At 41.4% G+C, this 25,896-nt stretch overlaps 1 protein-coding gene across 1 annotated transcript; it reads right to left on the bottom strand.

The window, feature by feature from the left end:
- Positions 1–757: 757 nt before the first annotated feature.
- On the bottom strand, positions 758–17,016 carry T265_11140 (hypothetical protein; the record flags this gene model as incomplete). The annotated part of the gene is made up of 6 exons (XM_009177718.1): positions 758–1,045; positions 3,102–3,259; positions 9,682–10,211; positions 16,521–16,680; positions 16,732–16,823; positions 16,858–17,016. 5 exons carry the CDS (start codon positions 17,014–17,016, stop codon positions 3,115–3,117), a joined length of 1,086 nt encoding a protein of 361 aa, XP_009175982.1.
- Between the last annotated feature and the right edge of the window lie 8,880 nt (positions 17,017–25,896).

The raw sequence follows: 25,896 nt of genomic DNA, 5'->3' as shown, positions 1-25,896 counted from the left end.
GACGTCATTCCACCACAGTAATCCCAAAGCATAATGGGTCCAGGTGTATTTGCGTCGGTTCTTATTGAAGCTAGATGTGCAAAGTTAGTCAGTTAGTTAGTTATTTGGTTAGTTAGTTAGTTATTCGGTTAGTTAGTTAGTTAGCTACCTGGTTAGTTATCAAGTTAGTTAGTTAGTTAGTTAGTAGTTAGTTAAGTTAGTTAGGTAGCTAGTTAGTTAGTTAGTTAGTTAGTTAGTTAGTTAGTTAGTTAGTTAGTTAGTTAGTTAGTTAGTTAGTTAGTTAGTTAGTTAGTTGGTTAGTTAGTTAGTTAGTTAGTCGGTTAGTCATTTAGTTAGTTTGCGCGAGGCATCTGGCATACTTGCTTGAGATGTACTCAGGATGTCTGGACCACAATACTGTGATTGTGTTTTGCCCCCAGCTTCCCCCCGTACAGATTGACCTGTTATTCAGTCGATCAATATCCGCTTCAAGGAAATTCTCGCTTCGTGCTATACTGGACATCTCTGTGTTTTATCACTGGTGATTTACCGGGTGTCTGAAAGGACCGTATTATAGTTCAAGACCACGTGAGCATACGCATGGCTGTTATCGGAAGAATGGGCTTCACCGTTTTTTCCTACCCTGGATTGCGTCACGTGGAATTTATCAAGCTACGCCTAATCAATATCAAGGCGAGTCGTGTACTGAATAGTTTTCCCTAGAGGCTAACTATGACCTTCGGCACCAGTGAAAATGACGGTAGTTTTCAACAGTTCTCCCGAATTTTGAGTATTTTGAACAAAATGCTCACAGAGTGACGTCATTTCGAACAAACTGTGGTTATTTTTCCTTCTCATCAATGAGAAGCTAACTGAACTAGAATTAGCGACATTTTTTCCACCAAGTGGAATCAACCTGATTATGTACACATCACGTGTGAATTTTGCTGATAACAGTGAGTTGAAATGTGGGCATTCTTTGTCACGAAAGTTGGCACGTCTTCAGATTCAAATCTTCCGTGTAGTCCAGGTGTCGACTTTGAGGGAGAAGTGCAGTTTCTGATCCCTAAAACAAAGAGAACAACCAAGAGCAAGTATTCAAATCGATTTGGGAGGAATTTAGTATAAAATTACTGTCAGATGATGTGAAAAAACACAATAATTCGATTGTTCAGTAATTGGCATTTCTATTCAAACGATCGTGAACGCGACGGGATGCTGATTCACTATACTTTGCTATATTGGAAATCACGCAGTTTCCGAACAAGGTGATCCTAGTGGATAAGTGATAAGTGATAAGTGAGGTAAGCGTACGAATCTCGAAGGCTCGGTTGGCATTTTCCAATCTGAAACACCTATGGCATCAAAGCGACATATCTGTGAAGTTAAAAGCCTTGTTTATCAGGCTGCAGTTTGGGCTGATTTCGCTGTATGACTGTGAGACCTGACTTTTTTGGGTGGCGGAACTGAGACGCCTTCAGTTCTTTGACCGTCGCCGTCTCAGAACCGTGTTGGCTTGTACCAGCAGACTTGCAAAGAGGCAATTGAGAAACGAGCTTCCGGTAGTGCAACTGGAACTTCTCTGTCCAGCGCCAAAACTACGGTGATTGGATCATCAGTTGCTCGTACCGTCATTGTAGGTAACTTGGAATGATTGTGGCAGTCAACCACTAACTAACTTCATCACCTTTTATAATTTTTCTCACTGTAAGGCTTCCAAATAAATTGTAGCTGCATGGCAGTAAGTCATCGGCGTTGATGATGACCCTAGCGAATAAAAGTCTGTACTTCTACCGCGTACAGGTGTTCCAACCGGAATGGCCTTCCGTGTGAAGTCATGACAGGTACAGAAACACTTGTTGACCCAAAACCACTAAGACACTTCTTGAGGTTCCATCATACTTCGGTATATATTTAGTAATGATAATTCGTAATGTGTTGTCACTAGGGGAACTCATAAACACAAACCAAATCGACATTTGTGCAGAAGATCTTCTTGGTCTTGAACGAGGGGAACAGTCACAGAAAGTTTAGATCCAAGCATTGCTTTAGTTATAAGTGGTTTATTTCACCCCTAATTATCTGGCATGTTAGCAGCAAACCAAACAGAATTTCGGATGCAGATTGGTCAGTCGCCAGTCACGTGACAGCTGTGAATGCACTGAGTGTTTAGGGCAGCTAATAAGTTTCATCACTGGGTGAGTAGTGGTCAACTTTGAGCCCAAATGGTGTTAAGTTTCATTATCACGTGCAAAACAATGAGTCCGGACAAATACAGTCATTTTCATATCAATTTGAATCTCTGAATTTCTCGTCTATGATTCAGCTGGGTTCCAGATGAGTCCCCCGTGAAAACCAAATTGGTATACAAATGAGTGCATCTGTCAAAATCTGTCCAGGTGAAAACCAAATTGGTATACAAATGAATGCATTTGTCAAAGTCTGTCCAGTATGGGTTCAAGTAGAACAGAAAGTTGATGGGGACTTGAGGACTGCCCCTACTTGATTGGCTCCAAGAAGGGCGAAGCCGGTCGTGGGCTGTCGAGGATTTCTCAGCAACCTTATGAGTAGTGCATCAATTCTAATCATGGGATTTGTTCAGCCGAATCTAAAAACTGTTGAGGATATGTAGCAAGAGTGGAAAAACAGCAAAATATTCATTCTTTCAAGTATACGATGACTTCACTTTCAAGATGAAACCTCTTTCAAGACGTCAAAAGGTGCTCATTGCTCACAACCCACAAGTAATTTGCTCAGAGAGGGGAGAACCCCATGTTTCTCCCGAAGCTTTCGTTTTTATATTCATCAGTCAAAAAGCCTGTCAGTAGTAGATCATGTGACACAAAGTGTTTTATTAAGCAGCTTTATATCTTGCCTGTGTTGGTGATTAGCCTCTTGAATCTGAATTGTATAGGATTCATTCTAACATGAGATAAGCTGCTTTCAGTCGTTTCAGTCGGTTGTTAACCTCCCAGAGCACAGAGATTCGATTGCTCGAGGTACCGTCAATTGTCCTTTATCAGTCGAGGATCCAAAAAGACAGCTGTTGGCGATGAATATCAACTTATAGTGCCACATCATCATCATCATCATCGTCATCATCATCATCATCGGCATCTCACCTGATGCAAAGCTTCACCATAATTTTCGATGTCCATTGTGATTTCGGACGGCGTTTAGATAAGAGTATTCGTGTGAAGTACGGCGACCATCTGGCAAGCCCCGTAAAAGTCGCAGTTCTTGGCTCGAGATCACTGAGTAATTTTCACGTGCTTTAGTGCTTGGGGGAATAAACAACCAAATTAAGTGGTGTTATTTTCAACCGGTTGGAAAAATAGCATGAAGAAGATGGACATAGAATACGTTTGAAAAAAACGTTAGAAATTAATAGACTGAGATCCCTCAAACCAAAAGCAAGATAAATATGAAGGTTGACCCATTCTGGAGGTGGGATGTCAGGTAACGGTAGAGTCTTTTAGGGGTAGGTCTCTCTGAACGGATCTCTTGTTTTAACCCCTTCCTCAGGAACGACTATACCCTGGTTGGTTGAAGTGCCCTAATGCTTTTTGCCTCCGTAAGTGTTGCCTTCAATCTCGAGATAGCTCAATGACTAAGGCACCGGTCGGAATATCCGTGGTTCAAACCCAGCCCAGTCAAGCGTTTTGAGTGTCCTTTTTCAAGGATCTCTAAGTCAGTTCCATGTGTTCATTTCACATGCCAGCTGAATCGAGTTCAAATCTCCGTCAAGCACTTGAGCATTTCAACCCTCTTTCACTCTGTCCTGATCTATCCAGGAGGAAACATCAGTGGCCTGGCGGAGTTCCTCTGTGTGACCATCCCGTTGATCTGACGTTGGAAAACTCTTGACTGGGCCACTGTCACGTCCAACAACTAGTCTGAAACATGCCAACAATGAGGCCCGCTTGACAAGACCGACCTTAAATCACCCAACTCACTAGACGGGACTGCAGATAAAAACGGTGGAGATAACATTCTTCACCATGAACATGAATGCATAAAACAGGCAAAATCCTGTCAAGGTAATATTACTAGCCAAAGGCATGAATGACCCTTTGATCATTCTACTGAGTAATCAGTCGGGAAAATCACTATCCAGACCGAAAACACTTGAGAACGGCGGTCTAGCTTAATAAAGCTTCGGAACTCCGTTTTCCTTAGACTCCTCGCACCCCGCTCGTGTCACACTCTGACTCTTCCTGGTGTCCTCTTGTGATACATCGTCTACGCAAGCTGCGAACCATCGAAGACTGGTGTCTACGAGGTAAGCCGCGTGCACGGTGCAGAGACAGTGTACGTCAGGCGAGATAGCTATGAATGTACCTCAAATGTACATCAAATCTTTTGGATGTTTCCTTCAAGAAGTGATAAAGAATTAAGTCAGACTCACAGTGACATTTTTAGTCTCATTAGACTGTATAAATTGTCCCGAACTTCAGGCTCCTTACCACTCACGGCAACGGGAATCGAGCTGGGTGACAAGCCGCAAATGAATGAAAACTACTTGAGATACAAGTGCAGTTGGTTTATTTCACCTAAACCTCTCGTTCGCAACATTCCTCAAACGAGTGTATTTCACCAAGTCAACTTTATGCTTCAGTCGGGACGTTAGTCACTGTAGTGTTTATTGAAACGGATTTACGAAGGCTGAATGAAGTGGTTAGCCACCTACGGAGTTTGGTAGGGATTAATCAGGCAAGATGCAGTTCACGTAGGCTATTTTAATTCAGCTGATTCACATCAGGAGGCCATCGAGTACTCCACTTAAATAATACGCTGTATGTTCATTCTTGAGACTGTCTATCTATATAATCTGTCTATCTCCACATTCTATCTATCTATCTATCTATCTATCTATCTATCTATCTATCTATCTATCTATCTATCTATCTATCTATCTATCTATCTATCTATCTATCTATCTATCTATCTATCTATCTATCTATCTATCTATCTATCTATCTATCTATCTATCTATCTATCTATCTATCTATCTATCTATCTATCTATCTATCTATCTATCTATCTATCTATCTATCTATCTATCTATCTATCTATCTATCTATCTATCTATCTATCTATCTATCTATCTATCTATCTATCTATCTATCTATCTATCTATCTATCTATCTATCTATCTATCTATCTATCTATCTATCTATCTATCTATCTATCTATCTATCTATCTATCTATCTATCTATCTATCTATCTATCTATCTATCTATCTATCTATCTATCTATCTATCTATCTATCTATCTATCTATCTATCTATCTATCTATCTATCTATCTATCTATCTATCTATCTATCTATCTATCTATCTATCTATCTATCTATCTATCTATCTATCTATCTATCTATCTATCTATCTATCTATCTATCTATCTATCTATCTATCTATCTATCTATCTATCTATCTATCTATCTATCTATCTATCTATCTATCTATCTATCTATCTATCTATCTATCTATCTATCTATCTATCTATCTATCTATCTATCTATCTATCTATCTATCTATCTATCTATCTATCTATCTATCTATCTATCTATCTATCTATCTATCTATCTATCTATCTATCTATCTATCTATCTATCTATCTATCTATCTATCTATCTATCTATCTATCTATCTATCTATCTATCTATCTATCTATCTATCTATCTATCTATCTATCTATCTATCTATCTATCTATCTATCTATCTATCTATCTATCTATCTATCTATCTATCTATCTATCTATCTATCTATCTATCTATCTATCTATCTATCTATCTATCTATCTATCTATCTATCTATCTATCTATCTATCTATCTATCTATCTATCTATCTATCTATCTATCTATCTATCTATCTATCTATCTATCTATCTATCTATCTATCTATCTATCTATCTATCTATCTATCTATCTATCTATCTATCTATCTATCTATCTATCTATCTATCTATCTATCTATCTATCTATCTATCTATCTATCTATCTATCTATCTATCTATCTATCTATCTATCTATCTATCTATCTATCTATCTATCTATCTATCTATCTATCTATCTATCTATCTATCTATCTATCTATCTATCTATCTATCTATCTATCTATCTATCTATCTATCTATCTATCTATCTATCTATCTATCTATCTATCTATCTATCTATCTATCTATCTATCTATCTATCTATCTATCTATCTATCTATCTATCTATCTATCTATCTATCTATCTATCTATCTATCTATCTATCTATCTATCTATCTATCTATCTATCTATCTATCTATCTATCTATCTATCTATCTATCTATCTATCTATCTATCTATCTATCTATCTATCTATCTATCTATCTATCTATCTATCTATCTATCTATCTATCTATCTATCTATCTATCTATCTATCTATCTATCTATCTATCTATCTATCTATCTATCTATCTATCTATCTATCTATCTATCTATCTATCTATCTATCTATCTATCTATCTATCTATCTATCTATCTATCTATCTATCTATCTATCTATCTATCTATCTATCTATCTATCTATCTATCTATCTATCTATCTATCTATCTATCTATCTATCTATCTATCTATCTATCTATCTATCTATCTATCTATCTATCTATCTATCTATCTATCTATCTATCTATCTATCTATCTATCTATCTATCTATCTATCTATCTATCTATCTATCTATCTATCTATCTATCTATCTATCTATCTATCTATCTATCTATCTATCTATCTATCTATCTATCTATCTATCTATCTATCTATCTATCTATCTATCTATCTATCTATCTATCTATCTATCTATCTATCTATCTATCTATCTATCTATCTATCTATCTATCTATCTATCTATCTATCTATCTATCTATCTATCTATCTATCTATCTATCTATCTATCTATCTATCTATCTATCTATCTATCTATCTATCTATCTATCTATCTATCTATCTATCTATCTATCTATCTATCTATCTATCTATCTATCTATCTATCTATCTATCTATCTATCTATCTATCTATCTATCTATCTATCTATCTATCTATCTATCTATCTATCTATCTATCTATCTATCTATCTATCTATCTATCTATCTATCTATCTATCTATCTATCTATCTATCTATCTATCTATCTATCTATCTATCTATCTATCTATCTATCTATCTATCTATCTATCTATCTATCTATCTATCTATCTATCTATCTATCTATCTATCTATCTATCTATCTATCTATCTATCTATCTATCTATCTATCTATCTATCTATCTATCTATCTATCTATCTATCTATCTATCTATCTATCTATCTATCTATCTATCTATCTATCTATCTATCTATCTATCTATCTATCTATCTATCTATCTATCTATCTATCTATCTATCTATCTATCTATCTATCTATCTATCTATCTATCTATCTATCTATCTATCTATCTATCTATCTATCTATCTATCTATCTATCTATCTATCTATCTATCTATCTATCTATCTATCTATCTATCTATCTATCTATCTATCTATCTATCTATCTATCTATCTATCTATCTATCTATCTATCTATCTATCTATCTATCTATCTATCTATCTATCTATCTATCTATCTATCTATCTATCTATCTATCTATCTATCTATCTATCTATCTATCTATCTATCTATCTATCTATCTATCTATCTATCTATCTATCTATCTATCTATCTATCTATCTATCTATCTATCTATCTATCTATCTATCTATCTATCTATCTATCTATCTATCTATCTATCTATCTATCTATCTATCTATCTATCTATCTATCTATCTATCTATCTATCTATCTATCTATCTATCTATCTATCTATCTATCTATCTATCTATCTATCTATCTATCTATCTATCTATCTATCTATCTATCTATCTATCTATCTATCTATCTATCTATCTATCTATCTATCTATCTATCTATCTATCTATCTATCTATCTATCTATCTATCTATCTATCTATCTATCTATCTATCTATCTATCTATCTATCTATCTATCTATCTATCTATCTATCTATCTACTATCCTATCTATCTATCTATCTATCTATCTATCTATCTATCTATCTATCTATCTATCTATCTATCTATCTATCTATCTATCTATTATCTATCTATCTATGTCTAAATTTGTACTCTTTATCTCTAACATCATCGGACACCTGACTCACCGCTTTCTCCCGAAAAACGTACCATAAATTTGATAAAAGGAACATTCCCACAAGAAATACCAGATCAGATGAGTTTCCTTAGCAGCTCTCAGCATTTTTGGAAGCCGATGCGGAATAAAGAAGGACAGCGCATGTGCTAAGACTTATACCTATGAATCGGCCTTTGCGATATTAGTGTTCGTCCGGCCCTGTAATGCGGCTTCAATTTAAAGTAAAGTTTTGAAAGGCGTTCGTGATTACACCACGTCGGAAGTGCAATCTCGAAGAAGACTACAAATCCACCACTGTAGATCTACTCTTTGGAGGTTGCGGACGCCCGGAAGGTGGTACACCAGTGCATCATCATCGTCGTCGTCATCATCATCAGAGACAGCAACATCACTGTTGACACTGATAATTCCCTGCCGTACAACCATAAAGTTCATCTAAATATATTCATAGCCTTGGGGTGGAAAGAAGAGAAAAAGAATGGGTGAGAGAGGGGACCAAGCATTCTGGATTTACGCAACAATTTATCAGCTCCCGCCTGCAATGCGCAGCTACCTACCCCACTCCCCAAATCATCGGTGAACGAATCTGCGGCAGCTACAACCACTGTATGACGAGTACGCGGTTATAACAGCTGACAGTGATGATGATGATGAAGCATTCTGAAGTGGTCAAACTTCCAAGCGCCCAGTCAGACAACCTGAAAAGTAACTGACTGTACAAACGCCACTGATTTCGATCAGTCGCTATTTCTTGCAATATCACTAGCTAGGCGCAGTGCATCAGGACCATTCTGAATGAAATTTATCTATGAGCGATAATCACTTTCGCCCACTCATACCAGCTATACCACCTATCTCATCTCGGCTTGCACAAAGCATTTTAGATCTTCTAAGAAACTCCTGGAGCAGATGCAGCAGTTTCAGCACAAGCCTCACAAATACATCCGAATTCCGTGTCTGCTTGAAGCTGAGCAAATTTGACACTGGGTTGAATGCTGCAAATTGCTACCCGATCAGCCATCCACGACACTTTGATTCCCATTTGTAAACCCCTCCGAAGTGCGTCTGAAAAGAATGTCAAAACTTGAAGTCAGCTCATCATGGCTCATGAACTCAGCCAACACTGATTCTTGTTCCTATTTGGAAGTAAGCGAAGTCGAATGGAGAGTCCACCTGACTGGCATATTTGCTTAACGCCACTCACATGACTTTCGTGTGATCTAGACTATTGCACTTCGCAAAAGTAGCTCAATACCTCCTTTGTTCGATCTTCAGCTCACGGCGATTCGATGAACATTTCGCATCACGAAGTTTTAGTATCATTTATTCGAATTTTGACAGCCCTAATTCTTGACGGGAAGCTTAGGATGGTTCCCAAAGCAGTTTGCGCGTCTTGAGCAACTAGACGATCGATATCCATCGCCTATGGAGAGAAAATAGATGACCAAAGAACTTATAGCCTTACATATTCACAGTGAACTCACTCGATGCATGGGAAATGACCTGAAGGATTTTTATCCACATCATCCTTTGAGGATTTCTCCGGGTTCTTGCAGTCTGAATCAATACTTTTAGATGTTTTGTTCCTCGGATTTGTTGATGTTATCGACTGTTCATTTGTGTGTGCGAGTGAAGATGGCTTCCAATCAGTTTTAGCCTGTGATGGTGATGTCAGCTCCATTGCTGAGCGGACTGTGATTTCTGTGTGTGGTGTGGAGTGATGCGGTTGTACGCGGTTGTCAACAGTTCTGACTAGTTGGCTCGAACGTGATTTCCGAGGCGAAGAACGGTCACCATAGGGTAAAACCGTTTTTCTATCGTTTGTTGAATAAACAGTACGAAAATCTTGGTAGACTTTGCGGATATTGTTGGAAAAAGAAAAGAATCCAGGGTATATGACAAAATTATTGGACGAAAAGATTGGCCGGTCCAAATGATAGTGTCGACTGAGAAAATGAAGCATCTTCCTTGATGGGGAATCGATTGCCAGACTTGGGGGTGCCACATTTTCAACCTGTGTAACAAAGGGGACGGAGCCAACACATTAGTGTCTGCTGGTTTGCGCCAACGCACAGAACACAGTTTTTGCATACTGGGAAATGAATGACTGAGTTAAAAGACTTTGGAGACGTTTCACAAGAAGCAGGAAACCGGAGAGTTACCAGTAAGTGGGTAATTTATAGGGCGCGTTTGCCTAATCACAACACAAGTTCCCGGGCCCAAGTTGAATTAGTTCAGTACCACTGTGTGTAGATGGTGAGAATTTCAGAAGATTCAAGTGAGCATCCGTCCCAAAATTAAAGCCCACCTTTTGGAGGAGCGTACAGTCATTATGGAGCTGTTGAGAATCACCAGAGTCGGGAGATTCAAACCCGCGGCCTCTCGGTTTGCAGTATCGTCGTTCAGCTGTAAAACCCTTTCGGTTCCTGACTACCACACCACCCGAAGGAAGTATGAGGGCTGGGATACTGCCAAGTTGCCAAGCCTAAGATGGTGTTCTAGAATAACCGGAAACTAGTAACTAACCCACATTACCCATTGCTAATACCCAGTAAACACGCCACCGGTGGCAAAAGGCGGCAAAAAGGGGTGGCATGTTACACTTGCCACCGGTCGCTATAGCGACCTGGTCACCAACATCATCAGTAGCATAACATGAGTGCTCAAAGACGATGCTTCACAGTCGAGCCGAGAGGGGGAAGTCGGGTTCGAATCACGGACCTTCTGTTCATTAAATTCGCGCTCCAACCACTTGAGTATCGCATTGTACGGTTTGGCTGCGAGCGGCTGAATGGCGGTGTAGTTAACTTACACACGGTCAGGATGTGGCACCAGTCACACTTCAGTCATGTAAGCACTATCACTTAGTTCTGTGAAGACTTTCTCGTTGAGTGTTGACTCATATGAGAAGCTCATACGAGTTTTAAAACCTCTCCTCTGAGCAGACTAGTAAGAGCCTACTAGTGGTTATGGGATTCATGAGTCCCATTTGACCTTTCGTGTTGTAGTTGACGCAACCGTACGCTTAGGAACAGAAAGTAGTGTATAACTATTCCGTCAATCGATTACACCATGAGTTCCACGTAACTGAACGATCTTTTCTAAACGCTGATCAGCCGTCTCTACCTTGAAAACACAATAAATAGTGACAAACAAGGGGTTGGGGATTAGAATCTGCCTGAAGGACAAAACAGTTGTACGGTGCCTCTATGGTTTGATTGGTTGTTTCTTATAGATGGATGAGAAATCAGTTCAAATTCTTTGATCACCTGACTCTTAAGTTCTATCGGGCTTGACTATTCTATAGAGGGTTGAGACGGTTAAGAAACGATTTGGCCGAATGTGATTCAGGTGAACAAAACCGTTAGGTGATTTCATCCAATTTTACTGGCTAGAGGAAGGGGTGGGTCTATTGGCAAAGAATGAAACAGAGTGACAAACAATAGGTCATTTGTGCATGAGTCTATAGAGGCGACCTGTTAACACATACAGTAAACCACCCCCTCTTTCAATCTCTGCCACATATGTACCGGACAAAACTCTGCTTCCTTCGTCTACGTCCAGCCTCTAGCTTAACATAAACCCCGAAGATAAAATGCGCCCTCGCCCAGAATCTGGACGCATATCTGTTCTTCTCTTGTTGTTGGGCGAACCACAAAGTGAGTTGCTAAGCGAATACTTGGGCATCTCTCCGAAATATCAGCAGACTCAATGGTCTAGTCAAAATATCAATCGCGTCACACACAATTGACACCGGTCACGTGATCGACCCAAATTAGTCATTCCATTTTATCCACCAGGTACCTTATAGACTGGTGTCGGTTGATCACAGCCGAAGCAGTCGCAATGCAATTGCGAATTCCGATACTACGCTGTCAAAACTCATTCGTGCCAGTAGTGTGTATACCTTGGTCGTGTGATGCGAATCGATGGACCCAGCCGTTCAATGACCCCCTAGACCAATTAGACACGACTTTTGGTCTCACTGATGAATATTCATTTGCGTTCCTTCGTTTTTGATTGAAAAATTGAACTTGGCTGCTTATTATGTTATTTATATCTCTCTAAACCGTTGAATAAATACTAACCGAACGATGAGACATGAAAAACAATATTATTCGTTGCTCTGTACTTCTGAAGGAACGAAACTATCAGGACAGGGGTACTTAACCCTATCGCACCTCCGATGCAGACTGACCATTATGGTTCCTCAGTTTACTACAGCCTTCAGTAAAACCCCAGAGAGTTTGTTAAGACCACACCCACAACACTTTCATTTGAACAATCCTCCTCCTTTCCTGGAGAAGGTGTTCTTGATAGTCCACAATGGAAAGGGAAGCACTGGACCCGAGTTTGTTAGTTGACGCGCCATACATCGGAAAACAACTTAACCTCATTCTTTAGATAACATACATCCTTTAGATTCTCATTTTCTTTCAGATAGTCTACAAAAAGCTAGTTTACCTCTGGATCATGGGTATGTCCATTTCGAGAGAAAGATATTTAGTGAGAATTTACACTCAGCAAAATTCTAAGAACCATTTTTCAATCCGCATAGCATCATTGTCGTCCCGACCCATTAAAAGGCAATTACGATAATATTTGAAAACAGTCCCCTATTTTGTAATCATTTGCCTCTTTCCTATGGCAGCCTTTCAATCATTCTGAGTACTCGTTCTTCGTTAAAGAGCAAATTATTTTCAAAAAACTTCACAGCATTTGTTCGAAGTTAGGCCTAGGCAGGAGCTTGAACTTTAGTTCGACTCGTCTTTTTTTACAACTGAAGTAAGCGAGCCTCACACTTCCTTGTTCACTTACCCATCTCAATGAATATAAGGGTGAAATCACTTGAATATCAAGCCCAAGCATGATTTGCGACTGACGCGTGGCTGTGTCACCAGTCTTCTGTCCGTGTCTGGCTCCGTACATTTTTACTATGCGTCGTTTGGGTACTGAGATACAAATGGGTCTAACGCACGCTTATAGACAGTCCTTTGTTTGATCTGAGATACGCGGTGTTGCCATGGTTACCGTCGGGGATGATAGTGGCAGTCGTTTGGTAGAATCACAGCGGGATGAATTACATCCTGGCTGTGAATAGGCGTTTTAAAGCAGTTTTTGCTCATTTACCTCTTCAAGAAACCAAGTAAAAGTGCACTCGTGAGATCAATGTATTATTCAGTGTCACTATTCGCCTTGGTTTACCATAAGACAGATATGAAAACAGAAAGTTTTAAATCTGTTCCATTCAAAATATTTTTGTTCAGATGTTCTTTTTAGATGAGAGACGGTTTCTAGTGAGGTGTCAGAAATGACCGATTCACAGTTAGGTGCAAACGAGTAGAAAACTCGTGGACTAAAATCACCTTTTTCACAACTCGAAGGCCCCGGAGATGCTTGTCCGACAAGGTTTAAACCAAAAGGTTGCAAGACGACTTTAAAATTCCAGTAAAAATTTCATCTCCTAACTAAAGTCTGTCTGGACCACAAAACGGCCGTTGCCTATTCCTCGTGAATCATCAGTAGTGCGCATTTCACTAACCTCCGGGGCATTTTAAACCACCACCCTTCTGACTAGTAGTTGAATACTCTACTGTTTGGCCGTCAGCAGCGAATCAGTGCTATTAATTTACTGAATGTGTTAGCTTTGCAACCTGTAATTCGAGTTAGTTTACACGAGAATGTCAATAGTACGCACTCTACCGATCCCGTTCAACTGTAGCATTCTTTTGATGCCTAAAGACCATGCCACCCGAAAGAAGCACGAGGGCTGGTATACTGCCAGATTGCCCAAGCCTAGACAGGGGAAGTTGAGAAACTGACGTGCAGTTCGAACCAAGGGCCTTCCTATCAAACCATTGAGCCATCTTTCCCCCTACCGATCCCAAAAAAATGAACCCGTAAATTTTCAATCTGGAGTAAAACAACACTCCTATCTATGACATCAGTGTAAGTAACATTTAGGTCGGAATACCGTTGTAGATAATTGATATACACAGCAAGAGTGCACAGCTGTGCACGAGTGACAAATACTGCTTCACCGAGTGTAAAGAAGATTCGAGTCGAGTTAAACAAGGCTATTCCATATAATTGATCTATTTGGCATGCCATATTTTGTACTTCCCCAAAATATTTTTAGGAACCCGAAGTGGAGATGCTTCCTCAAAAGAATCCTGATGAATGGCGATTGAGGATTGATCGGTGTATTCGTACAAGTATATGTTCCAAAATTACGAACATGTGACTTAAAATCGTTACATACCTAACTTGGCCCTCATAGCAAAATGTCGACCGAAAAAAGGATGCAGAACAATTCGATAGCGCATGGTCAATATTGGGTAGTTTAGGAAATGCTTCAAACAGTTGCTTCCAGCAATGTCCAACACTTTTGCTACCATGCTAAGTGGTGAGATTCGGTATCACCCTATAGTGCAGAGATTACAGATAGGTGGTGCATTATGACACTGTTTATGGACTACGCACAGTTTTTAAATGTGGGTCAGCCTGCATTAGCATCCATACATTTCTGTGTAAACTTACCGACTTACCGTGGCATTAAAAACCGGATATGAACTCTTCGGTAGCCCAAACCCTACGTACCCGAGTCACTGCTGTACAGTAATACATTTCATATCGTTTAGTCAGTCTTGAACTATTATACCGAAGTGTAGTTCAAATGTAGTGGGAGAGCCGAGTAGAGAGAGCCGATAACCCCATTAGGTTGGTTAACAGAGCACCCGTCCGTGAAGCAAGAGCCTTATGGTTTGTATCCACCCCTGTGTATCTTTCATTCACGTCATATGCAGTTATCCTGAATAAAGTTAGGCAAACAAATTCCAACTGCTAAGTCAATAAGTTGGCTTGAGGTTTGCGGGTTTCAAAGAAAAACCTAGAGCCATTCGGGTCCAAGAAAATCATGTTTTTATTAGCTGATGGACAGACGAATTCTTAAGAACCTCAGAACATACGGTGTGCGAGCCGCAACTGTTAGAAGCCCTGTTGGCATGAAGCAGTGAAAAAGGTGGCAAGAATCAGTGAAGAATAAGACAAAGCAGAGGCACCGTTGGACAGACGGTCCACCATCGTCCCATACTTGGTATGTCTCGCATTCACAAAGCGTGAAGTCATGAAACCTGTGACAATAAAATATCTTATCGATCATGTCAGTGATCATATGTATCAGGCTACATTCAAGGTTGTGTTGGTATGCGGCGGCGGACAGATGATGTGGGGAAACTTCAGGCCTTTCACCAGCCGCATGTCAGAAGCGTTGCTTATTACATCGGATTTCCTCAACAAATTTGCAAGGAGGTAATAATGAAACGAGTGTGCATCAGGAGCTTAAGTCGCAGGAAATTCGGTGGCGGAATCATAATCTTCTGCAAGGATACGTTCTGTTTTCAGTACTTCTTTCACATCGAAGCTAATTCTAAGGTGGACGAAATGTGTCATGGAAGAAGAGTATGAGGGAAGTTACGAGGGACTCGGATGTTGTCGTTCTCCATTCCGTCTACAAAAAAGCACCCACGACTGTATCTGCGCGTTTTATGCAGGCACCGAGAAACGGAAGCAAGTCGACACCCGTGGTATTCTTACTTTAAATTCCCTTCTAGATTGCCTGACAGAATGTTCGTGGTTGTAGGCACACCATCCCCCTTGTGGTGGGCCAGCACCGGGTCTTTGTTCCTTAAAGTCCATTCATTTTTTGATTCTAAGGCTATAAATGTGATTAAATGCATCTAATGGTTGCATGGCAATGAAGCATTATAAAGACACCGATATTTCTCTCTTTGGTGATGACGGTGATGATGGTTGTGACAACAGCGATGACGCCGTCTTAAAAATTTAAGGATAAGCAGGTTTAGAAAGGTCCTTGTACACTCATATCATAAGTATACGCAAATAGGCATCTAGCTCTAATCCAAAAAGAGATTGTTTTGCTTTCTTTATGCTTGTTTTATGCGACATTTAAGAGCTCTTGCATTCGTCATAGGTTGTGAATGAGCGTCGAGGACCCTAATCTCATTACTTACTTCTGGGCAACTCAGAGAGAGCTTAATGAGGTGGTTTCTTCTAAACAGTGAAGTATAAGTCTCGGCCAGACTTCCGAGGAGTCAAAAACCGATGCGATGAATTTTAGATCAATTGAAGGGACTGCATTATTTGGGGACCGCAAATGTCTTCAGGAATGTACATATCCCAAGTACACTTAGAAAAACTGGTGTCTAAAAAATAACTGCAGGAGCCGGACTAACTGAAAAAGACAAAGATGGAAATTTGCACATGAGAACAATTCAAAGAAATTGACTTTATTCATCATTACCTGCAGCATGTAGTCAAACAGCCTCTTTCCATGACCCTTTCTCTGACAGGATTCATGAATATAAAAGTCCAGAACACACAGTGGCTCAGCTTCTGTGCAGAGACCTTGACTGTCATGCATAAAAAGCCGCTTCTTTCCAGTTTTCAGAAAGCCTATAACGCTGATTTTATTACCGAATCACGGTGTGACATCGGATAATTATTTCACCTACCGGTTCAAATTCACGTCAGATAGTACATACAAATTATGATCTGAGGCAGAAAATTTCTTGAAGTTTGTTACAACATGGGGCAAATTTTGCGCCTTTAGATGCAATAATCAGGTGCAGCCAACATACATGTGCTGAATATTCACCCATTGTGTCTATCAACTCCCGGATGTTGTTCCATGTAGTATTCACGTTTCCGTGAGTAAAAGGAGGCTTGTTCAATAAATCAGGCGTCAAATGCGCTATTTCATTGTTTAAAAAATCACGGATTCGGAAGGCGAATTCCATTCTTCGGCGAGGTTTCTATGATTTCAAACGTCGCGGCGCTTATGTAGTCGGTAATGACCTAGTGGCACCTAATTCAAACTAGAAGTTAAAGCTCAGTTCAGCCAGGTAAAATGATTTTTCGGGCGCCCCACTGTTTTATACGCTGCCGCTTCATAAGTCTGGATACTTATGTTTACTATGGCTTCCCGATCTGTGTGATTTTTCCGCGCGAGCGGTTTTTCAAGGTCAGCAATATACTATTTTTTGCAAATGTGGAGAATAATGGTGACGTACGTTGGTTTGTTCGCTCAGGTGGGTATTTTGGTTGAACGCGTTTAATTGCTACCCGGAGGAAATCATAGATACTTCCCGAGTGGAAGTGCGTTTTCACCCGCAGTTCCCACTCACCCCGACTAAACTCCCCACGCCTCCCGAGGCCTGCAGATTGGTTTGCTCGCTTTTGCAAACGGACGTTAGTGTTCTCCGGTCGTTTGGAGTCGGATAAGCATAGTTATCAATACTAGAGTTTGCGAGGACAGCTCACTTGCGGGTGATGTTCAGCCAGTCTGCCTTGAGGTGAGGGAAGACTTGTGGCACTGTCTGTGTGCTCCACGGCAATGAAGGGAAGTCCTCTGTGTGGTGATCACCATTTGAGCCACACTACTGGATATGCATCGGCTGTTGACAGATTGTTTATAACCAGAGTTCATGGATATTATGTGATGTGTGCCTGCTGCCGGAGAGATTTGGGCATATGAGAACAGCTTAACATAAAATCATATCCTAACGCAAATATGACAGCTACTAACTGCACCGCATCATCTCACTCCCAGACAAAGAGAACCATTTTATGCCGAACAGTGGATCACGCCCCTTCCACAAAGCCATACACTAAAGAACTCTCAGTCTGACGTATGCTCCACAGATTATTTGGATATCCATGCGATTAATACGAGAGAAGGTTTCCTTCGTCATGCGCCTGATAAAACACCGGGGCACAAGTGCTTTGCTAGTGTGTACAGGTGTCTGGTGATTTAGTCCATCACAGAGAGCGAGAGATTCACTTCGATGGTGAACTGCTGGGCGTATTTTGGCAGATGTCAGATCGGTGGGGCCAGGTCAAAACGTTCCCGTTGGGTAAACTAAGCGTGCATTTGCGATTCACCCGAGTTCGGAAGTGAGGTTGTTTTGTACTATTTTCATATACGCTAAGCTGTCAGAAAGCACTGCTAGCTGTACGACATCCGCAAATCTCAGTTCTAGGAAATCTTAAATGCATTCCGTCCTTTAGCTTGCCAGGACGGTGGCGCAATAAGGGTTTCCTAATTTTTCTAAACGGCACACGAGTCCCCTCAAGACCAGGACACGCAACGCCTGAAAGTCCATTTTTTCCGATTTATTAAAGGTCTCTCCGTAGACGAGATAGTTGAAGGCATAAAGGTCTGCCTAAACCTCAGTCATTTTATTTTTGACTCAATTATATGCTCTCAAGAACAAGGCCTAGCGATGGGATCACCAATATCCCCGATTTTGGCCAACATGTACATGGAAGACTTCGAACAGAAAGCTTTAAACGGATTCGAGTGTCCACCAAGGGTGTTCTGGCGTTACGTAGATGACACGTTCGCTGTAATAAAGCGGGATAGGGTGAACGAATTCTTTCAATATCTGAACACATTGGACCCTCACATTAAGTTTAGCATGGAGCTAGAGTCCACATCGGGTACACTAGCTTTCCTCGACTGCATGACAAACATGAGTGGTGGGAAATTAAAAACCACTGTATACCGGAAATCAACAGATAGTGGTGCGGTCTTAGACTACTCCTCTGCACATCCAAAAGCAGTATATGCTAGCATAGCCTCAGCGATGTTTAGGAGAGTGAGAGCACTGTGTACAGAGGAGGTCGACCGAAGAGCAGCACAGCTCGAGGTAAAAAAGCGACTTCAAGATGGCGGATACCCAGTGGGTTTAATTAAGCGACAACTAAGACGGGTATTGGTGCCAACACCAAGGCCCAACAAGGAGTGGATCGGAACAGCGGTCATTCCATACAAAACAGGGACATCTGAAGTCATTAGAAGGGTACTGAATACGGCTAACATTAGAGTAGCTTTCCAGAAGGGGAAAACTTTACGCTCGGTGTTGGTGCATTTGAAGGATCGCCTTCCGGTTGATAGGACTAGGAACTGTGTATACAAAATAAAATGTAACGACTGTACGAAGGTTTATATAGGTCAGACAGCCAGGGAATTGCACACCAGAATCGGTGAGCATAAGCGTTCCATTAACAAACCACCGAGAAACGCAGAGGAATACCAAGCGTTAGTCAAAGATTCAGCAATGGCAGGGCATGCTCTAGACACTGGGCATAAGATAGATTTAGAAAATGTGGACATCCTGAGACGGGGTTTAAGATTCACACCACAGCGACTGGTGGCCGAGGCGGTGGAAATCGCCAAGCATCCCAGTGTGAATAGAATAGAGGGGGTAGAACTTGCAAACGTGTGGAGAGCGGTCTTAGATCAGCCGAGATGACACGAGGCGGTGTGCAGTTATCAGCGAAATCGCCTGGGTCTAAAAGTACAAAATCCAAGTAGCGTTAGATCCAATTAACCAGCCCACCCCCATCCCCAAACTAATTGTCCCAGCACCCTTGGACGAACACAGGTGAACGAAATCTGTGAACGACCCCAAGAGGAATTTTCCATTAAGGTGTCCTAGACTGAAGAAGCAGGGACGAAAAAATCCGGGTTCATCATAAAGACGAACCCCCCCTAACCGATCTATCGTAAAGCTTAGTCATCGCACTAATCAACAAACAGGGACATCAGACTGAACACCCAGCACTGATCACGTCACTAGTCATAAGGGATCTCACGGATTGGTTCCCTGGCTGCCTTGAAAACCCAATCAACCTACTTACTTACTCACTTGGCCTGACGAAGCTTTTTTTGTCAAAAGCGAAAGCCCAGCCAGCAATAAATCCACCGAGTGTTTACCAAACCCCTCTGAAATAAATATCTACATGTTGTACGTTTTCTGCATGTGAGCTGCAAGCCCACAATCCAGATACGCTACCACTCGCAGTGGGGTAAACTATCTCCCGGAGAATAGTAGGTTAAATCACAGTCATTATTGTTCCAGCAAGCAGTATGATTAGGTGCGCCCCCCGCAGTGTATGTGGCGCAAGGAACAGTCCACACCTCTGATTCGAACAACTGCCATTTCCTCTTGATGGACTTCAGAAACGGCTCAACTGGACGGCGGACATGGCGCTGTTGTTGGGAGCATGAATTTCCACGAACGCCGTAGGGAAACCGATTGTCCCGACCACTGTTACGCCGACTTTGAGCTCTCGAAATAGCAGACCTCCGAAAGTAATCGACGGTACTCGGGAGGAAGAAGTTATAAGTCGATGTCGGTTGTCTTTTGTGGAAATTTTTCCTCGCCGATGCATCAAATGACTGCCGGTGATAGGGGGTCCCTCATTCTGTCATATAGACTACGCGAATGAGCAATAGAGTATAAAAGAACTCTTTTCGACCAACCACTCTACTTCTGCCGCTAATTTGACATAGCATTGAGGCTTATGGACTACCAGAGCATCGTAAGCGACAGTGGCTGAATCTTCTTTACATCGGGCTCAACAATGCTATATAAGCCAACGAAAACAACAGATCAAGTGAAACAAACACTCCATTTTATAACTACGCCGTTGGCCTGAAGACGTAAGCACCTATTTTTGTTCTTGCACGCTGATGACTTCCTCAATTGCAGCTTAGCATTTTTGGACCAGGGATACCAAAATTAATCTGAATTCTGTTTTTTGCGCTCTGGTGACGATAGAATAAATATTTGCATGATTTTTACGGCAATGCAGCAAATCCTCAAGATGAATGCGATAACTGCGTGCATTGAGTACAACGTTCACGTTGGTAATACACTATGAGCACTTCTACACTCGTCGCTAAATGGCGGACTGACGATCTCTGCGTAAGACCTCCAACAGGACAGGCCAGCCCAGCTCCGCGCAGTCTAGCAGGCATCGGTGGGAGTCTTATCATATCTGCTCTAAATTTCGCATCCTGGGATACCACTTCTGCAAATTTCCATTCCAGCAGGACTACTATAAACAAATTTAGGCATGGGACCAATTCGTTAGTTAATTTTTTCTTGGGTTTTCAGCATGGATGAGGCTCGCTTGCTGGGCCGAATAGATAATAAAATCTCGAAATATCCGCACGCTAACAACTGAGATGAAATAACCACGATAGGTGATAAGCTACCGCAGTTTGTGTGCCGACTTCTCTCTTTGCTTTCTCCTTATTCAAAAGATAAAGTAACATATCAGGAAAGCCAAATTGTAGACTAGAATCCTACGATGTCCCAAATTTATCAAAACCATCAGAATCTACCAAAGTTGCGGTAGAGAACCCGTCAATCATCCGGGCTAGCAAAAGCATCTGCCGATTGGACTGCGAAGTCAATCAATCGGGCAGTGATTACCGATGATGGGTTTTCAGGCACATCCTCAAGCAACAGCCGACGACCGTGTGTGTTCGCACAAAGCCGATTGGACAGCCTGGATTAAAGGCAAAGTGTGCTTCAAATACCTCTACATCTCTTGCAATTTTTGCACTCTATTGTTCTGGATGAAGCTGTTGTCTTCCACGTCGGCGCGTCCTTTTTCCAAAGTTAGGGCACTGAATCAAGATCAACAACTCGTTACAACAATGTCAGCCAAAGTGTCCTTCACTGCCATTAGATTTTCTGATATTTTTTCCGCACCCTGTATATGCTATCAGCGAGCACTTGTGGAGGAAAGTTACCCTACGTACAGCCTTTCTGGCAACTAAACTTTGGTTGGGCAATAGGATGGACAGTCCGTCGGATGGTCTACGAGTCTACTGGGTAAAATAGTACGTGACACCGGGGACGGTTTTGTCTGATTCAGCCAACGAGCTTTACACGCCACCCAGCGCTCTTCTTGTGGGTTCCGAAGTTCATTACACTTGACCGTCCGGCCGTCAATAACTCTTGTTCGCTTGATGAGATAGCATATACCCACCCAGTTCTCCAAAACTTGGCTGTTTATTTGACGAGCTCCTCACTGCTTTCGCCGCTTACTCGTTCTAAATACGTAGCTGGCGAAGTCTGTTCATATTGGCCCGTACTGGTCACCGGGCCTCATTAGTCCCATCGCATGCCAGTTCTCAATTCAAATGCAGCTACTTTTGTACAACTGGCTAGTGGTCCGTCGGCGATATGTTTGATATTCGTTCACTTTGTGTACTACGCGACCCACCTCAATGTGCCTCTATCTAAAGCGGCAGTCCACCCGTTCTCGGTTGCCTCCCTAAGTCACTCGACCCCAGGTCTCTTCTCAGATTTTGTGTGCAGTAAGTCCGGTCTTCAAAGACTGATGAATTACGCGCAAAAAGCCTTTTTCTAATCACTCACGATGCACAGAAGGTCGTGCTTTACAGTGAATATCGCCCGGATTCAATAGGATGCGCTCAATTTGTTTACGAGCACTTTATGTGGAGTAGTACGCAACCGAGTTTGTACGCAACCGATCGGTCACGAAAGACTAGTCAGCAGTGTGACCAACTGGCACTCAAGCAGGATAAGGCATCGCTCATTCTTTAATCACGGGATCAACATCACGTAGTCACATATATTGACTGGCTACTCGAGAAACGACGTTTCAGACGGAAATATCCAACCTATCAACCTAGAGGTCATGCCTTTGAGAATCCCTGGAGTTTCGTGAGATGCACAATGCTGGCGATTTCCAATAAAGATGAGACAGCTCTGCAGTGTTTTTCAGCGTTCCAACACAGAGTGGCTTCACTTGAAGGACAAAATCTCCACTTGAGTGACTAAATTAAAGTAAAGAATGTATTTACTTTGATTACAACCGGCAAAAACTGGAAGGGAAGGCTCCCTTGGGACAGAACGGTTTGCGAATGCGCCATGAAAAACACCGTTATTTCGGTTCTCGAGTGCCCACCCCAGGGTGACCGTGAAGTGAACTGCCTCAAACGAATTTAGACTACTTTGTTCGATGTGAAGATAAAGTACTGTGAAGTACTCCATAGAATGATGTTGCCAAAGCCAAAACCAGAGCTGTATGAGCAGGGAGCTAACACAGGGCCTGGCCTCGGTAGGAAAGATTACCATTACCCGACCATTACTTTTGTCTGCTAACCGATCGAGTTTTTCACTTGCGTTTCCGTCCCGTAACCTTTGAAGAGTGTTTCAGGGTTGAGGTTTTTTGTCGCATACTCGACCCAAATCGATTAGGAACTTTCTTGCTTTTATTTACCAAGCTAAATGTGACTGTGTTCACACACACGGATTAAATGCTTGTAAAATACACTAGAAACGAGTCTTAAAGAGGCATTTGTGGAGTCTTTTGGAAATGGAAATTAGTGATGCTATCCACAGTTATAAACTCCTCGGTGTTTAGGTTTGGCAGCTTTACAAGACTCGCCCGCAATGAAGGATACAAGTCGGTGGTACATGTGGGACAGGTGTACTTTCAGGACACGCTTGATTTCGTTGCTTGACCATAACATAAATTCTAGAGGACTTTTATCACTGAAGAAACAGACAAAGGAATCGCAAATATCTACCCGGGGGGTCAACATATGTGGAATATATTGCAAGAAACGAGCGACAAGTTTGATGACTTCATGAAATCAACTCAAACACGCACCGTAACTCGAGTGAAAGTTGGAATTGAGGGGCTTCTAACCATACAAACTTTGTGAGAGCATTAGCCGTGCCAAAGCATCAAGCAAACAGCCAATTTTTTCCAGGGGATATGTGCCGACGACGGTTCAAACCGACCGTAGCCCGAAGGGTTGTCTCTATCGCTACCCACAATGCGAAGTAGAACCGTGCAGTCATTCAACTTCATGCGCAATCATATACAATTGTTTTGATAAGTTGCTCCGCCAACCCGAAATTGCTTGAGCGGAAGGCAATCACTGGCATATGCGACCTAATCTTACTGCATGTGAGCCACGAGGGAAAGTGGATGTCACTCAAAAAGAAGTGGGGTGAAAAAATTTACAAAATGTGCAAACAAAGGATATACCGTAAATTAAGATAGTGGTAACCGGTACGCAGATGTACAGCGACGCTCTTTGCCAACAACATGGCTGTCCACTGGACTCATATCATCACCCACCCAAAAGTGCATTCTAAGGTGTAGGTTACACTGGCGCCAAAACTCTGCAATTTCAAGTTGTGCTTCAATGAGAGACGGGAGTTTGGCACGTGTCATACCGATATTTAATGGCTACTTTCTTTTCCATAATGGTGTGAGTAATTCCCGTTTGCCAACAACATGGCTGTCCACTGGACTCATATCATCACCCACCCAAAAGTGCATTCTAAGGTGTAGGTTACACTGGCGCCAAAACTCTGCAATTTCAAGTTGTGCTTCAATGAGAGACGGGAGTTTGGCATGTGTCATACCGATATTTGAATGGCTACTTCTTTTCCATAATGGTGTGAGTACTTCCCGGTCTATTTGACGCTGCATCGGTGGTTCACTGATATTAGCAGCTTCCAGTTTTCTAAATGATCCTCTAGTGGTCGCGAAGGACACATTATAGAAAATATTCGCGGGAAACTATAGACACATACAGGTTAAGGTCCTCCATCGATTAATTATTTTGAGAATAAAAAACCGGAAATGGTCGCCATCCCGCGGGGTATTGGTAGCTCGGATGCTCGGACGGTAACTGAAAGAATGCCAACGAAGCCATATGGCCGACGGGGGAGGGGTATGGGATAAATATACAAAACTCAAACTCAACATTAGATAACGAAAGGGCCCCCCTCGAATAGTTGTATGGTTGACCCGGAAACTCATCTGTTTCGAAAACCCCACGTGCCTGTCAAAACAGCATACCTATTTCCAGTGCAAGCGTGTTCTCCAACATTGGCCTCGGGTATTCAGCTTTCGGCACTAAAATATTTACTTCTGTTCATTACGTTGGTCCATTTCGTACTGATTATTTCCGGACAAAATACCGAGCTTTATTGATATCCAACTTACGTCCCCCTTTGTAGCGGAACACAAAGTTTGAATGTCGCCAATCTTCGCTTAAACACCAACGACAGAAATCACTCGCATATGTCTGCACGGTTAGGAGTGTGAGTTAACGCAAAATACTACTGAAGGGATCAAGTCCAAAAAAACTCGTCTGACGCACCTCTTTCAGTAGACAGACTGATGCTCATGGGTAACGGCTCCCTCGAATTCGGGTCCCAGTATGTGTACGGGCGGTATTTGGCTCCGTTCAGTTGGGAATTAAAGGAGTCACTCACTCGAGCAACACAGCAAAAGCAAGGACAATTGCTGGTATTCTGTACACTCATTCCTACTTGAGATATGAAACAGGTTCCCATATGTCATGTTGTTGCAGCGTCAGACACCGTTTGCTCAGGTGTATCTAGTTCACACACATCACTCATGTTGGGTTATTAGTGCGTGAGAATAATTCCCAGTGCACACCTTTTTCACCGGCCAGTCTTTTGCCAAGAGGTACTTCGTTATAAATCATCCTTCACAGGATAATCACGTTATTTGCGCAAAAAAAAATTACAAGACCGTTGAACGCCTATTTTAACTTGTCATGTTATTTTGAAGAATTGCTCTAAATCGGTTTGTAAACCATTTCAAATTGCATGTGTTCGTTACAAGGAACCCAATAGAATCGCAAATCAAGGAAATGACAGGCCGATTTTTCATTTAGTCAATCACGTCAGCGGCAGTCGTTTGGTTCGGATAAGCAGTAAAATCATTTTATTTAATTCTACTTATTATTTTTAGTAACCAAAATTCACTGCAGGTACAAATAGGACATGCGCCGTTATTCC

The sequence above is a fragment of the Opisthorchis viverrini genome, assembly GCF_000715545.1.
Source record: "Opisthorchis viverrini unplaced genomic scaffold opera_v5_450, whole genome shotgun sequence".
Taxonomy (NCBI): domain Eukaryota; kingdom Metazoa; phylum Platyhelminthes; class Trematoda; order Opisthorchiida; family Opisthorchiidae; genus Opisthorchis; species Opisthorchis viverrini.
The sequence above is the reverse complement of the archived record's forward strand: the minus strand, read 5'-3'. Positions and strand labels throughout refer to the sequence as shown.